The sequence below is a fragment of the Miniopterus schreibersii genome (genome assembly GCF_964146895.1).
Source record: "Miniopterus schreibersii genome assembly, chromosome: 8".
In the NCBI taxonomy this organism is placed as follows: Eukaryota; Metazoa; Chordata; class Mammalia; order Chiroptera; family Miniopteridae; genus Miniopterus; species Miniopterus schreibersii.
Genome location: NC_138109.1, coordinates 26,890,366 through 26,905,989, shown reverse-complemented (window position 1 = coordinate 26,905,989; position 15,624 = coordinate 26,890,366). Strand labels below are relative to the sequence as shown.

Sequence of the window (15,624 nt, the reverse complement as noted above, 5' to 3'; positions counted from 1 at the left end):
ACAACACTCTCTTCCACTTGGCCAGTTTTGTAGAGCATTGTGGGGAATGAGAGGCCCAGGGAATTGGGGGGCGTGTTGAGAGAAGCATCACCTATTCTAAGCAGCAGCCTGGGCCTCCTCTCTGCCCCCCTTCAGCTTCAGCATTGCAGCCTCTCTACCCTTCCTATTTTGGGGGCTCCTGTGAGCTTCCCTATCTTTGGGAGTCACCCCAGGGAGATCAGGCAACCAGAACCTTTGAATTTCTCCAACATGAAATCTGACTGGCTTGATTTGCTCTTCAATCCTGCTGTAATGTGTTGGATAAAAATAGATGCTTGAAAACAAGCCCAATAGTAGTGGGTATGTTTAGGGGGCTGGAGGAAGGATACCTGTCTGCCCTGGGGTATCAAGGAGATTGGCCATTTCTCCTGCCTTTCCATGTGCCTGTTTCCTGAGTGTAGTCAGGTGTCAAGAGCTTCACTGCTGCTTTTCCAGGCTGTCCCTGAACAGAACCAATTTGCCTTGATTTTAGTGATGCTAGAAAGGTCCTCTCCAGAGTGGGGGACTTGGGATAGGGATGCCACTGGAACTGACTGCTGGGACGACTGAGTGGGCAGAGCCCCCCTTCTCTCTCTCTCTCTCTCTCTCTCTCTCTCTGCAGTGGAGGCCTTTTCCACATGCTAATTTTACTCAGAGGATTTTGCTTTTATTTATTTTTTTTATTATTTCCTATTTGTCTCTTCCAGATGTTTTCAGGGCAGTTTTTTTGTGTTGTAAACTAATTCCATTCATGTTTTAAAAATTTATGAAAGCGCTAATAAAAATGTCAAAGTGGTAAAAATGTTAGCTTTTCCTGTGCTTTGATTAAATTTTGCAAACTGTTTTTGAATATTAAAAAGCAATAATTTTTTTTATTCTCTCTGCTTGCTTTCCCTCTTCTCTCTGGTGTGTGTGTGCTCTCTCCTGCCCTCTCCCCCCTCTGGTGCATTCCTCCCTTCCCAGGAGCGATGTATGAGGCTTGCTGCACAGCCAGCATTCTGCAAGCCTGTTTGCACACCAGGACCTTGGTGCTGTGCATCTCTATTAAATAACGGAGACAAATTAATCTTAGAGACACCAAACAAATTGTCACTCCTCCTTCTCTTCCATTACGTTCCAGTGGACTGGGAAGGTCTGGTTAAGCAATTTGGGGTGGGAGATCCAGCTGGGGGGAGGGCTTAATGCCTGAAAGAAAGGTGGAAGGCACCAGCTCTTATTACTCTTACTCAGTTTTCCCCTCTTTAGTATCCCCTTTGGCTTTCCTTTCCTTTTCCTTCCTTCCTTCCTTCCTTCCTTCCTTCCTTCCTTCCTTCCTTCCTTCCTTCCTTCCTTCCTTCCTTCCTTCCTTCTTTCCTTTCTTTTTTGGCAAAAACTGATGAATAAACTCCTCAGCTCTGTTTTAATTGATATACAGGAGGCTGTGCATTGGTCTGATGGCTAATTATCTATATGGCTGGAGATCCAGGCCCCTTCCAGGGCAGGGACCTGGTTAGGGGAAGGAGGGGCTGACTTTTAGGGGCTCAAGTGAGCAAGCCTTTGCTAGAGAACCACTTGGGAAAACTGGGGCAGATTGCACTACTGTCTTCCTTCGCCTTTTTAGAGACAAGGGGAATGGGGATGGGGCATGAGTCCAGTCCCTGGAACCTGTGAGCATATTCATAGTGGGAGGGTTAGGACTGTAACAGTTAGCACCATCTCACTCAGTCTTGGATTTGGCCTGGCAGGAGGTAATGAGTTCAAAACACTACCTCATTCTTGACTCTGAGTTATTATTTGAAGTGTCTTTGCTATTCCAGGAAATCATCGAGTTCCCCATCCTGAAGCTAAATGGCCGGACCATGGAGATTGAGTCTACTTTTCACATGTATGTCCAGCCCGTAATCCATCCACAGCTTACTCCCTTCTGCACAGAGGTAAGGGCCCTAGAGCTTGGCAGCAAGGGCCACTGGGGCAGGAGCTTTTGGATCATTGGTATACAGGGAAAGTTAGTCTTATCAGTAGTTAAGGCAGGTGCACGTTGGACCCAGCTGTTGGCTCTTTACAGTCTGCTACTCTACTTGGGCCACTCTGGTCATTGGAGACCCAGGGAAAGCAGTGGCACAATCTGTCGCAGCTTCCCCAACATTTTCCCTTCCTTGTAATCCCTACCCTTCCTGGTGGCTGGACACTTGGAGTCAAGGAACAGGATGGTGCTTCTGGGGCTCAGATTCTTTTCAGTTTCATTTCCTGTAGGGTCCCTTGGCAAGTGGTGAAAATTTCAGCTTCTTAGAAGGAGAGGTTCAGGCTTTCTTAGCTTTCTGATGATGTTTCTCTGTTCTTGTGGAAAGTGGCCCTATGTGAAACATTGGTTGGGTTTGTGGGAAGCACACTCTATCAGCAAGGAAAGGGAAGGGCAATCCAAGTGGGGCATGAGCACAGCCTGGCCAAGGCTGAAATGTCCTATCCTTGTCCTAGGCCAGTACTGTACGTAGCCACCTTGTCAGCAGATTAGTATTGGCCCCATTTTACAGACTGTGAAACTGGGACTAACTAAGATCTTCATTTCTGCTGGAGGTTCAAACGAACCATTGGCAGAGAGGAGGCACAGTTAAGAGTTCTGACTCTCATGACTGTATGGAGAGCCTTCTGTGGCTGCTTTCCCCTGTGATGTGTTATGTTATGCTCTTTGTGGTGTCCACAGGCTGTGTAAAATCATGAGAATGGTCAATAATATGTAGTAACAGAGATGATGGGAGAACATGAGTATTTCTAGAATTCTTTCAGAATTTGGGGCTGGGGTACATTAGAGACTTTGTGCCTTCATTTAGAGACCTACTTTTACATATGAATGAAACAGGAGGAAAGACATTCTTGAGTAATCCCAAAACAGTCTCATTGGTGTGGAGGAGACTGGGGGAGGGCCTGCCTGCTACTGGTGGGAGGGCCTAGATATGAGGTCCTGAGGGTCACTCTTGGGCTTGATGCCAGTGTTTGCTCCCTGACTCAAGTGGGCGTTTTTGTGGCAGGCATCCATCTGCCAAGGTGTCTAGTCTCTCAAGCCTTTTGTTGTTCCAGCTAATGACATTGAGGTTCTTTCTCCCTTTGGGGTCTACTGTTTTTCCCCCCTTTCCCTGGGAATTGCCTATACCACCAGGGGATACTAATTCACCTTTTTGCCCCTTTTGAAAAATCAACATTTTAATGACATGGAAATCCCCTTCCTTACGGGAGGAGAAGGGAAAAACGTTCCTTAAACCAGCCAGTTACCTGAGCCCTCCACTGGCCTGAAAGTGTAGTGTCCTCTGTCTTTCTCTTCCTCCTCTCTGTGTATAACTTCCCCTTGGGGGTCCAGCTCCAGCTAGGTGCTTGGCATAGACAAGGAGGCCCAAATTTGTCAAGGTTGCTACCTGTTTAGGGATGGAGCAGAGCACTTCTGGAGCTCAGCCTGGGCAAGAGTGGATGCTCCATAGTATTGGGAAAAGTGATCTTTTTTAAAGTAGGGCTGCAGCTGCTTTATTTTTTTGGGGAGGGAGGAGGGATTGTTGGACACTGATGAAAACTATGTTTCTTTTTTCTAGAAAGTTTCACTCAAGGACATACATACATAATTTGGATGGTAGGCATGATAGTATTGGGACTTCCTTGTTATGAAAGTAAAGGTGTGGCTGTGCTGCAGGCACTGAGTCTTCGTTTTGTCTCAGGCTTCTGGAGCTCAAAACTCTCCCTGACCTGGTCCCTGCCTTTTTGTCCAGCCTCATATCTCCCTGCTTCATCTTCCCCTCACTCCCTCATCCAAAGGTCACCCTCTCACAATCCGCCTCTGCACATGATGGTCCTTCGCCTGAATGATGCTCCTGCTCTCCGCCCCCAGCCCTACTTGTCTCCCTAAGATTCTGCTTAGGGTCATCTTCTCTGGGAAGCCTGGGAAGGCTGGATTGTGCTCAACCCAATCTAACACTGATCATGTACATTATACTGTAATTACTTACCTGTCTTCTCACTAAACTGAGTTCCTTGAGGGCAGAAACTAGATCTGATCCATCTGTGTCCCATCATTAGGGCCTGGTACCAAGCAAACACTTAATACATGTTCCTCATATGGATGAATATTGTCAAGGAATTATCCAACCATACCTTGTCTCCCCTAGAGTAACTGTACTGCTGACTTGCTCTTTTGAGTAAGTAAAGTGTTTGGAAAACCTCAGATCATCTAAATATTGCCCTATCTCCATACCATAAGAAACAGCTATGTAGAGAGAGGCATGGACACCAGATGGGGGTCATTGTTCTCAGACCTCATTCAAACTGGCAGTAACTGTCTTTCTAGCTAGAGGGAATCTTTCATTAGTAAGTGTGAGGAATAACCCCAAAGCTCCTGGTTGTGCCTAAGCAGCTCCTCTGGTAGAATTTTCTCTCATGCACAAGAAGTTCTTAAGAACTCTGGCAGCTGTTTGTATGTACACACACACGACACATGAGCACACATTGAGCACATGCTTGTGGGAGGAGATAGGCTCAGTGCTGGCAGAAGGAAGAGGGATTCTGCTTTGGGTGAGTCTGTAGCCCACATACAGACACTCTTACTGCTCTGTGTAATGAACATGTTATTGGCCTTCTTGAGGTCCTTTCTTAGTTTCAATTGATAGTCGGTCTGGAGACATGGTTCTGACAGAGATAGGATGGGATGTATTTCATTCTTTCCCAAGCCCTTTCCCTACCACCTCTAGAATATGCTCCAACTCATCAAATCTTTGTCACCAGCAGCTGGACTGCCACCTAGTCCCTGACCATGGGCAGTCTTTTTTGTCATTGTCATTTTCATGAAAAAAACTAGAAAAATAGCCATTTTGCTAAATGCCAGTAAAGGGCTTTGTCTTGCACCTGTACTTATAAAGGGTGAGATTTATTGGTCTCTTTAAGCAGAAAGAGTGGGTCTGATTATCAGATTGCACACCAGAGACAAGTGCTTATGTAATCAACAAACTGTCTTGGTGTCAGGATACGATTGTGTTGGAGATAAACTGTGAAAGGAGAAAGTGCTGGATGCTGACATGCTCTTGGCACTATGTCCTGGGCTGCTTCCTGTAGTTGCTAGTGTGGTGAAGCCAGCTTGTTCCTGGACAAAGCCCTTGTGTGGGTTGGGGATCTCAGTAACCAGCCATGTTATCAGTCAGGGTCAAAAGCCCCTTGCCTTGTGGTTTCTGAGTCTGGAGAAGCGGGAGTTAATCTGTAATCCCTTAGTGAAAGCAGCCACAGAGCACACATTAACTCTTTCTCTCACCTCTCTTGCTTTAAGTGGTTAAGGTCTCTGAGCTCTGTTTAGCCTGTGAGCTCTGGTTCTCAGCTTAATAATACTTGGTTTTGCTCTAGTACCTTTTATTTTAAGGATGTGAAAGCTTTTTACAAATATATATTAACCCAAGTGGGAATGAGCTTAAATTATAGCATGAAAGATTTAGGTTATGCCTAAGGTAGAACTTCCCAGTAGTTATTTTATTAAATTGTCCCTCTCCCTCATAGCTTGTGGTATAAGTCTTACAGGTGTCTTACCAGTTGTCAGCATCAGGTAGGGGGACTAACTTTCTTAATTTCACCCCCTCTTCAGATCTAGTGCCTTGTCAGAGCTGATAAGGTAGTAGTCCATCCTTGGACAAATTAATACAGGGGAATGAGGCCTCCCCTTGGAAGACTGACTCTAGTTGAACCAAGAGCTCAAGCCCTTGTGTCTCTGGGAGTAGAGTCAAGTCCTTTAGGAAGTCAGCTATAAGCCACGTCTTGCTGCACCACAGGCGTGATATGGGAAGTATGGAGAGAGAGGGAGCGGAGCTCACTGGCTTCCTCCCAGGCCAATGATTCTAGGATTACTGACCACTGGGGAGCAGTTTGAGAAAGCCCCAAGATCCTAGAGCCCTACCCCGCACCCCGATGGTGGAAAGAGGCAGGCCTAGTCTGTAGTGAGAGCTCCTGTAGAGCAACAACCCTGGTTTCCTTTTTGGTAGAGTGATTTTCTCTCTGAAGTCTGTGATTTTCCTTCGGCTCACAGCAGGTGCTTCTAGGGTACACAAATGCTGCCCTTAAGTTCCATCTCCAAGGAGGGGAGGGTTCTTGGCAAGAGTGCCATTGGTTTCCTGTGTGTCTGGAAGCCCTTTGGCATTCAGCTTATCTGAGTTACCCTTGGTGGGAGTCAAGAGAAGGAGTAACCCTACCCTTACCCCAGAAACTCAGACCAGGTAGGAGACCGGCACGCAGACCCTCGAGCTTTCCAAGAAGTAAGAATGACTGTGGGCCCTCTTTTCCAGGATAGGCCCAGCTCCAGCTTGAGGATGTAGCTCCGCCCTAGAAGAACTAAGTGGGAGAGAAGCTAGGCCAGAAAGGGCAGTTGTAGGTACATGGACAGTAGTCAGTAATCTGGATATGGGAACTGGAGTTGGTAACAAGTCTACTCTGGACTCTGGCACCTGTGAGCCTGAGACAAAACACAGGGCAACTGCCTGCTCAGTGTATGGCTCTGGAAGGTGTACAGGTTCTGGGTGCTAGCGGGGCTGGGCATAGGAGAGAGCTGCCAAAGAGAACACAGATCCAATAAAGGTTTTCATGTTTTTCTTCACTGCTAGCTCCCTAATTTCTAGAATGGTCCCAGCACATTGTAGGCTATCCACGAATAGTTGTTGACTGAATAAAAGGAGTCTTAGCACTCCGAGATTAAAGCTGCTGACCCAGGGCTCATCTCCTCCCCGCCTCCCCCCGTCCCCGATCCCCCTCCTCAGCCCTCAGTAGACCCTCTTTTCTTCTCTTTGGCTCAGGCCCTCCCTCTGCTGGGCAGTTCTTTGGTCTCCCAAGCAAGGAAAGGGTGTGGAGGTGCCAGCCGGGTGGGCATGCTGTGGGTTAAAGCCTTGTGAAACAACAGTGTAGTTAATCTTTCTAATTTATTTTCCTTTTAGACCATGGGAAGTCTGTAGGCAGCAGCTGTTACCCAATTAAAATACAGATTAATATAAAAACAGTTTCTGGAATATAAAATAGAGTGGCTGTGTCCTTACACTTCCTTAAAATACCACCTAATAATGACTTGATGAACTACAGAAACCCACCTAGAGGAACTCAGCGTTCTTAAAATGAAAATTTCTTCCCTGAAAGGTGTGTATTACCATTCCATGTAAGTCTCTATGAGAAAATAACCTTCCGTCTTAGTGCCAGCGGTTTCTGTGAGTTGGGTATTTGGTATTCATTAAATGTAATTATAGTTTAATTGGAGTTTAATCTGCACCCCCAACACTTAAAAAAAAAAAAGAAGTTTCCAAGCAAGCCTTAGATGCTACTCTCTCTGGAAGTAGCCAGGGGCACAGTGGGCACGGTGATTCCTAGCTGAGTCCAGTTCTGTGGACGGGGACCCCCTGCCTCAGATCCTTGAGGCAGTATGTTCTAGTCTGTCCTTGAGGGATATTTTCACTGCAAAACAAAGCAAAACAAAGCAACAAGCTTGTTTCAACCTAAGCCTGCCCTGGGTGGAGCATAGGCCTGTGAGTGAGAAATTCTCTAGACCAGATTTGTACCTTAGGCCTTTTTGCCTGAGTTTCCCTATCAGTTAAAGGTGCCTGTTTCCTGCTTGGCTAGTTGGTATTGAGGGCCCAGGTATGCAGGGTGAAGAGTGGGTGCCTGTGGGACTCCGCCGGCCCTTCACTGGTGTTAGAGGGGGAGATGCTGGACCTTGGGGCCCAGAGAAGGGTGGACTTGAAACCAAGTGTGCCTGTCCTGCCTGGTTATTCCCTAAGTCTGACCGGAGTTTCTGTGAAGCTTGGAGGGAAGTTTACTTTCGGCTGTAGTTTGTGGGGAGTTGTTGAGCCTATTAAGCACAAAAGACAGGTAAAATCTTTTTTTTCTTTTTGCAAATGAAAGCTGAAAAGGGTGTGAGATGTACCCTGTGATCAGCACATAGATGTGTATCCCCATTTCAGGGCAGGATATTGTTGGGAAGTTTACAGTGTGTCCTAGGACTTTATTCCCAAGGCTTCTGTCAGCTTCTCAGCCTAAAGCAGTGCAGGTCAGAGTTCTTTACAGTAGAAGGAGAGAAACAGAAAGGAAAGGATTCAGCCCAGCTGTGAGTTTTCCATTCATTGGCTCTTCATCTTTTCTTTTAGCTCACCGGGATTATTCAAGCCATGGTGGATGGTCAGCCAAGCCTGCAGCAAGTGCTGGAGGTAGGTTGAGTGACCTTTAATTCCTGACCTCTCACCCCTTCTTGCTGCCTTTCCCTCCCTCCCCTCCTGAGAATATAGCTGTGTAATTTGACTATGATTATGGCTTGATTAGAATAACATTTGCTGTCACATCAGTGACATGCTGTTGAGAGTATTGAACCATTGATCTGTCATCTCCAGCTGTTCCCATCAGGGTTACTGACAAGATGTCCCAGTACTTCCAGGAGGTGGGCAGAGGGCCCCCACCCCACCCCTTCCAGTGCTGGCTAGTTCTGGGCAGCCTGTGCTGGGCAGCTTGGGGAGTAGGGGAGCTGAGCTGAGGCACTGTGGGACTGGCCCCAGGGATTGGAGGTGTTTTTGTTTAGCTTTAGTGTTGGTTTCTTGTGGCATGTGAGCACTTCATTAACTCCCCCAGAACTCCCCATCGATGGCTTTTGTTTGCTGTCGGTTCCTCCAGGAGGTGCAGCTGGGCCCGCCTGCCCCACTGCAGCTTGCCTCTGGACGCATTGTGCTTGTTGGGTACAGAGGCTGTACTGGGTAATGATTCTTAATCAGAATAATTACAACAATTGCCTGTGTGAGGGAAATCAAATTAAAGGCTTTAGAACCCTTGGCAGAGACCACACTTCTAGGATGTTTTCCTCTAGGAGCTGGAAAGGTTAAGGTGCAGCTTCTTGTGCTCCAGCCTAAGGGAGAGAGGAAGGGCAGTGCTCTGCCTCAGCTTGTCTCCCAACTCCCTCCAACTGGGGGTTTTCAGAGAGGGAGAAGTTCCCCTTCCCACTCCCTTCTCTCTGGGGGCCGGGAGAAGATAAAAAGCCTGTGGATGTCCTTGGGTCCTTTATTTATCTTTAAGACCAAAACACCCAGAGCTGAGCCCCTGTGAAAGCACAGGAGAAAGCAGACTTTCTGGGGAAAAGCAGGGCACATCTGCTTTGGAGGTAGGTAGCCTAGAGAAAGGAGGGTGGTGGCAGGGAGAGGGAGGAACTGTTTATTTAGCCAAGAGGGCCTGTCCCACAGGGAGGGAAAATGCAAACTGAATTTCCTGGGGCTCCTCAGGATGGAGCCAGGGCCAGAGAGAAGGGTTTAGGCAGAGTGTGTTTCCTGTACCTGACAGTGTGCAAGCCTAGGCTCTGTGACCAGTCAGGCTCTGGGCAGGGGCAGGGTTAGGGTACCTGCAGTAGGTTGGGAAAAGATAAGATGAGCTCTACAGTTTCTCCCAACCCCATTGACCCTCTTTTTTTGATAGAAGATTCTCTCTTGTGACTGAGGGCCTTCTCATGGACTGCTCCCCAAAGGACCAGACTCAAGTAGAAAGAAGGGACCTATCCTTCTCTATGTTATAGCCAGCATCCCCAGATAGGGCCTGGCTCCTGAGGGAGGCTCTAAGACAGACAGCTTTCCAGCAGGCGTGGCTCAGCAGTTGAGCTTCAACCTATGATCCAGGAGATCTTGGTTGGATTCCCGGTCAGAGCACATGCCCGGGGTTGTGGGCTCGATCCCCAGCAGGGGGTGTGCAAGACTCAGCCAATCAATGACTGTCTCTCATCATTGATGTTTCTATCTCTCTCTCCCTCTTCCTTCCTCTCTCTGAAATCAATAAAGATATATTAAAATAAAATAAAAAGATAGGCTGCTTGTTCTTGGAATGTCTCTGTTTGGGGTCCTAGGAGGAAGATGCTGGCTCTAGGCTAGTACCACACCAGGGCTGGTGGGGTTAAGAGGTTTTTTCCCCTCAGTGGTGCCAGTTGAGGAGGAGATGTAGTCTTCAGAAGGCCAGCCCTAGATAGGAATGCTCAGAGGATTCTGAGTCTCACCCAGGAAGGGCTTTCTGCTATTCCAGCATACTTTATGGGGAAGAGGGAAGATTTCTGACATTGGCCTGAATAGGGAGTCTGGCAAGATAAGAGACCAGACTGGGCTCTGCTTTGTCTCATTAGCCCTAAGTTATTTATAGAGCTAAAGAGCTAACTTTTTGTCCTAAGCAAAGCCCTGAGCAGGTGTCTAGCTAAGTGTTTGCCTGACTCATTTGTTCTTCGTATTTTTTTCACCTTCACTTCGCTCATTTGGCCTGGCCATCCCCCACTTCCCTTGTCCATCCTGGAGCTGTTGGAGCCAGCAGAGAGAGAGAGAAGATACAGAAGTGAATGGTGGTCATTCCTTCATCCCAAGACAGAGTCATTTGATGAACTTTCTAGGCTCCTGAAAACCCATCCATCCATCTATCCATCCATCCACATAGCCATCCACACATTCATGCTCCACACATCCACTCATCTATTTATCCATCCATAGTCCACCCATCCATCTATCCATCTGAATTAGATGTTCTAAGTAGGCTCAGGCTGGGCTCCTCTAGACCTTCAGTAGCTGGAAGGGTCTCCTAACCTAGTTTCCAGCTTCAATTCCTGTTCCTCCTCCCTATACTCTGCGGACTGTGGTCACATTACTCTCTACTTATATTTCAATCAATCTGAAATATCTATTGAGAAGACACTGTTCTGGGTTAAAGATTACCACAGTGACTAAGACAGGTAAGAGTTCCTGCCTTCATGGTGCTTATAGTCTGGTGGGGAAGAGAGACATTCAACAGATAATTAGTTCTAAAATACAAAATGATTGGGCCTGTGCTTCTGCCTTTAATATCCTTTTCTCTGTTCCATCCTGTGAGGCAAACCCAATCACCAAGCCCCTAATTCAGTTATCTTCCTTATGTAGTCTTTCTGACTCCTTTCCCTGTGAATGGTAGACTAGCCACTTCCTCCTTTCGGTCCTACAGCATTCTGGTCACTTCCTTACTGCTTCATCTATTAAATTGTATTATGATGCTCTACCTCTCTCCCCTTCTTAGCCTACTGTTTATTTTGTGGTAGGCACTTAAATACATTACTACATTTAATTCTCAAAACAACCTGTAAGGTTAGTCATCCTACCTCGTTTTATAGATGAAGAAAACTGAAGTTCAGAGGGATTAAATGACTTTTAACTTCTCATCAGTGACACAGCCAAGATATTGAAGAGCCAAGGTTAGAACGCATATGTATCTGACTTTCAATCATGTGTCTCTAACTACTGTGCCATATGGTCTTTAACAATAATCCTGTGAGTGCAGCAGTGGTGTGATCTGTTGCTCTCCTACCCCATGCCTGGGATCGTCTGAAAAATAGGCGATGCTTCATGAATTATTAATGATAATTCTGTCATTATATACTGATTTTTAGTATTTGTACTTCTAGTGTGAGTGCAAATAATAAAACCCATCAAAGGGATGAAGGGAGAACTAGACTTAAAGTGGTGTTTAGGAGCAGTTTCTTTCCCTGCCTAGGAATTGAGTTCAGCCTTCAAAAGAATCCACTGAACTTGAATCCTCAATGAGGAGAGGAGAGATGTAAAGTCTGGGGCTGGTTATAAGCTTTGCTTCCGCCCAGCAAAGGGGCTGCTTCTGCTAGACACATGGTGGAAATCAACTTCACTTTCATTTGGGGAATAACCAAATTCATAAGTTTGGTTAATAAACATTTGGTAGGAGGGTAAAATGAGTAAGTGAATGAATGAACCTGTGGACTGGAGTTCCTGCTTGGGAATCTAGCCTGTTCTCATGGCCCAGGACAGCCTATGTCTTATCCTAGACTCTGCCTTTGAGGGCCAAAGGTATTTGAATTGATTTACTGGTATCTGTCCTTATCCTGTCTGGGGCAGGCTGCCAGGTAACAGGTGTGGAGGGTCTCCTTTCCCCCTCCCCCAACACTTGGGCTTGTGGGATCTTCCTGCAGGGATTGTCCTTCAGTTCTGAGCCAAGGCTGAGAGCCCAGAGCTGAGCCATGGCTGGATAAGATTACAATTTTCTCCTGCTCTGATTACAAGCAGCTTATCTGCGTTTCACTGTTGTGGCTCTTCACAGACTCTGGGAGGGGGAAAAATAGGAAAATCTCATCTATTCTTGTGTACTTTTCAGAGGGTCGATGAGTGGATGGCGAAGGAAGGCCTCTTAGATCCAAACGTCAAGTCAATTTTTGTCACCTGCGGAGACTGGGACTTAAAAATCATGTGAGTATGAGAGGGGCTACTTTGCTGGCAGGGCTTGGAATCTTTGGGACCAGTTCTTGCTTTTTACAGAAATAAATGCCCAAACATGCAGGCCAGCTGGGTCAGGGAGTCCCTGGGTTTTTGGGCCTGCTGGGATGAGAAGAGGGCTGGGAGCCCTGCCTTCTGCCTCTGAAGCAGGGAATGGACAGATCAAGGACTCTACTGGGACTGCTGTTGTTGGGGCCTTCCTGCCTTTGCCAGATCTTACTACTTAGGACAGCCTTTCAGTTGCAGGGCTACGTGGCATTGCCCTGGAAGGAAGGAGTTAAAAGAAGGTCTTTATTTTTTAACCAAATGCATAGTATTTATTATTCTGTGTGCATTAGAAATAGTAACTCATTTTATAACCATAGGTACTCTTATTATTTCTACTTTTATAGATGAGAAGATTAGGGTACAAAGAGGTGAAGTATCTTGCCCAAGAACACACAGACCAGGATTCAAACCCAGGCAACCTAGCTCCAGGGTCCTTTTTCTTAACCGTTACACTGTGCTATTCCCTTATCTGGGATACAAGGCCCTGATGATCCAACTGAGATCCCAGTGGTAGGATGAGAGAGGGTTGTTTCTAGGAAGCTGCCTAAGTCACCAGCCTCCTCTATTCTTTGTCCCATTGCTTTTTCTCCTTTGTCTCCTGATCCTGGAAGACAAAACTGGTTCCTTTGCTGGGCTGACACTTCTGTCTCTTGTCTATCCTCATGGATACCTGGCTTCAGGCAGCCCCCAGGGAACTACAGTGGGGTGGAGGTGGTGGGGGCATTATTTGCTGAGGATTGATAGAATCGATAACTCTGTGTTCTTTGTGACTGAAGGTGCCAGCAAGCACTATGTGTGTGTGTGTACACATACGAGCTTATGCCTGTGCTTTTGAGCATAGGGTGGGGTGTTGGTGGGGAGTTGGGAGTAGTGGTTTGGGAGTGACATTTCCTACCAAATCAGGCATTATCTTCTCACCAAGGTCCTTTTTATGCCTTTTGGATGCTGGGCATTGAGGCAAAGTTAGGTACCCAGCTTGGTGGGTGTCAGGCCTGCAGTTGGACACCAACTCTCTAGGTGAGACAGGAGGAAGAACAAGCCCAGGTCACATAAACACCCACATGCCTCATTTCCCACATCCCTTAGGTCATGTACACACACTGGCTGCACACCTTCAGGCTAACACACAGCTCCCAGAACTCCAGAGGATCTCTGCTCTCCCGGATGATACCCATTTGTCAGGGAAATTGTACAGGCTGGGCTGATGTGAATCAGAGGAGGGTTCCATGGAGAAAGGAGGAGGAAGGCTGTTGTTGTTTATGGCATACTGGGCAGCTTTGTGCACTTGAAGCAGAAAAGGGACTTACGTGGGGCTCCACAGCACATGAGAAGCTATTTGGGGTGGGACAGGGTGCAGGCTGTGATATTCAAGAGTTCTGAAGCTCATGTGGTCTAGTCCAGAGGCCTGGTTCCTCCAGGTAGCCTCCCAGGATTCCCACTCTTCTAGTGGTTGCCTGTCTTTGGCATGTTCATGTCCCAGATTCCCGAATTTCAGAATCTTTTGTGTTAACTATGACTGGCATGTACATACATAGCGTGGGGCAAAAGTAGGTTTGTGAGTACGTGAAACAGAGTTTATTATTGTATTATTTTCCACACAAAACCTACCTTTGCCCCATCCTGTATATGCCTATGAAAATTTTCCTGGGTATGAGGCTGGGGACTGTGGCTAGGCCCCCTCAGCTTGGAGTCTGGCCCATTTTGGCCTACAGCATGGTGGGCCCTGGCAGATTTTGATGAATCAGGAGGCCGCTCTATATCTTCACAAGAAATTATGTTATCTAGAAGATGTGATCAAGAGGAAGGATTAGGTTGTTGAATCCAAGCATTTATGAAAAGGAACCACATTTTAATGAGCACATAACCATATGTCATTCAGTTCTCCTATCTTTTCTGGTAGGAGATGGTATCCTTTTTATAGCTGAAAAGGACAAAATAAAATTAAAAACTGAGACTCAAATTGGTAAAGACTCAGAGCTGGACAGAATTGAATTCTAAGACCACATTGCTTCCAAAAAGGAAAAAGGGGTTGGGCAGACTTGAGGCACTGGTTTGGGTTTGGGTTGGGAAAGCCACTGGAGCTCTGAAGACGTGTGCAGGGGGAAGCAGATGTCAGGCGGTAGGGATCTGGGGGAGGAGAGCTCTGTGGCTGCCTTTTAGAAGCAGGACTCCGCGTAACTGCTGGGAAGCCTCTTAATTAAATGTGTAACAAAATAAAAACAGCCAGAGAGGAAACGTAAGTAGTGCTGCGTGACAGCGCACAGCTTATCAGTGTTCCTGGAACCTCTCGTCATATGGCTCTCGTCAGAGCCCTCACCTTTTTATGCTCCTGGTAAAGGCTGATGATGAGTCTGACAACGGTGGTGGTTGACTGACACCCACAACTTGTTAGTATGTGGCTTAGTTCTTATTTTGACATCCATTTTCAGATTTAACTAAGTCTAAGGAATTCAGCAAATATTTTCATTTCCCACTGTAGTTTCCTAGAGCCATGGCTCCTCATTGCTGTCCTTCCTGTCTCTCCCAACCCCCGCTTCCCCCAGCCAGCTTCACATCACTTTTGTTGGAAAGGCCTGATTAGCGAAGCACTGAGAAATGGGAACTGAAGTGGCAGCAGAAATCCCACTGGAGAAAAGAAATCTCCCATCCTGACAAAATCATTTTGTGTCCATCTTTTGTCAAAACTGGATGAGTTTATACTCCAGGTTTATGTGGGCTTCGATGCTATAGTCACAGATCCTGCTTAGGAGGGTTTTAATTTAGTAAGTGCAGATTTAATTTTCTCTCTAAATATGTTCAAGGTATGACACTTTTTCTGGCATTGGCCCTTGGTCTACTTGCCTTCCCTACCTGACCTACCTTTGCTCTGCCTTACCTTGTGTTTCTTGAAGCTCCTCATGGGGTGTAGTGTTCTTTCACCAATTTTCTCTCTTCTCTTCTTACCTAGGCAGGAATGTCTCTGTAAAGGAATTCCATCTTTGGCGTGGTGGGAGGGTAGAGCTGGTGCAGAGTGAGGAGTGACACCAGCACAGGTGCCACCCTTGAGAAATTCAGAATTTAGCCCTGAGCGTGAAGATCTGGGTTCACCAACTGAACAGCACAGAGTAGCTGAGAAGCTAGACCAGAGTCTTTTCCAGTGGCCTGTGAGTCTGAGAAGAGGGGCAGATCAAGAAGAGAGAAAGATGGGGGTGGGAGTGAAAATGGAGGGGGTAGGGAAGAGCTGACATGAAGGAAAGCCGGGTCCTCAGTGCAGTCTGAGAAGAGGACCTTTGGAGAGGATCAGGATAATCAGACTCTGCTCTGGTAGAGC

General features: G+C 46.8%; 1 protein-coding gene across 30 annotated transcripts in view; it reads left to right on the top strand.

Moving 5' to 3' along the window:
- Positions 1 to 15,624, top strand: part of ERI3 (ERI1 exoribonuclease family member 3) — a 118,794-nt gene that overhangs the window by 28,375 nt on the left and 74,795 nt on the right. For 20 of the 30 annotated variants that reach the window (XM_081145904.1, XM_081145913.1, XM_081145909.1 and 17 more), the window contains 3 exons: positions 1,815 to 1,931; positions 8,136 to 8,195; positions 12,148 to 12,239. In XM_081145904.1, the coding sequence (XP_081002030.1) occupies positions 1,815 to 1,931; positions 8,136 to 8,195; positions 12,148 to 12,239 (269 nt within the window). Of the gene's footprint in view, positions 1 to 1,814; positions 1,932 to 6,938; positions 7,135 to 8,135; positions 8,196 to 12,147; positions 12,240 to 15,624 lie in introns of all 30 variants that reach the window. The other 10 variants (XM_081145912.1, XM_081145910.1, XM_081145898.1 and 7 more) reach the window with 2 other exon arrangements.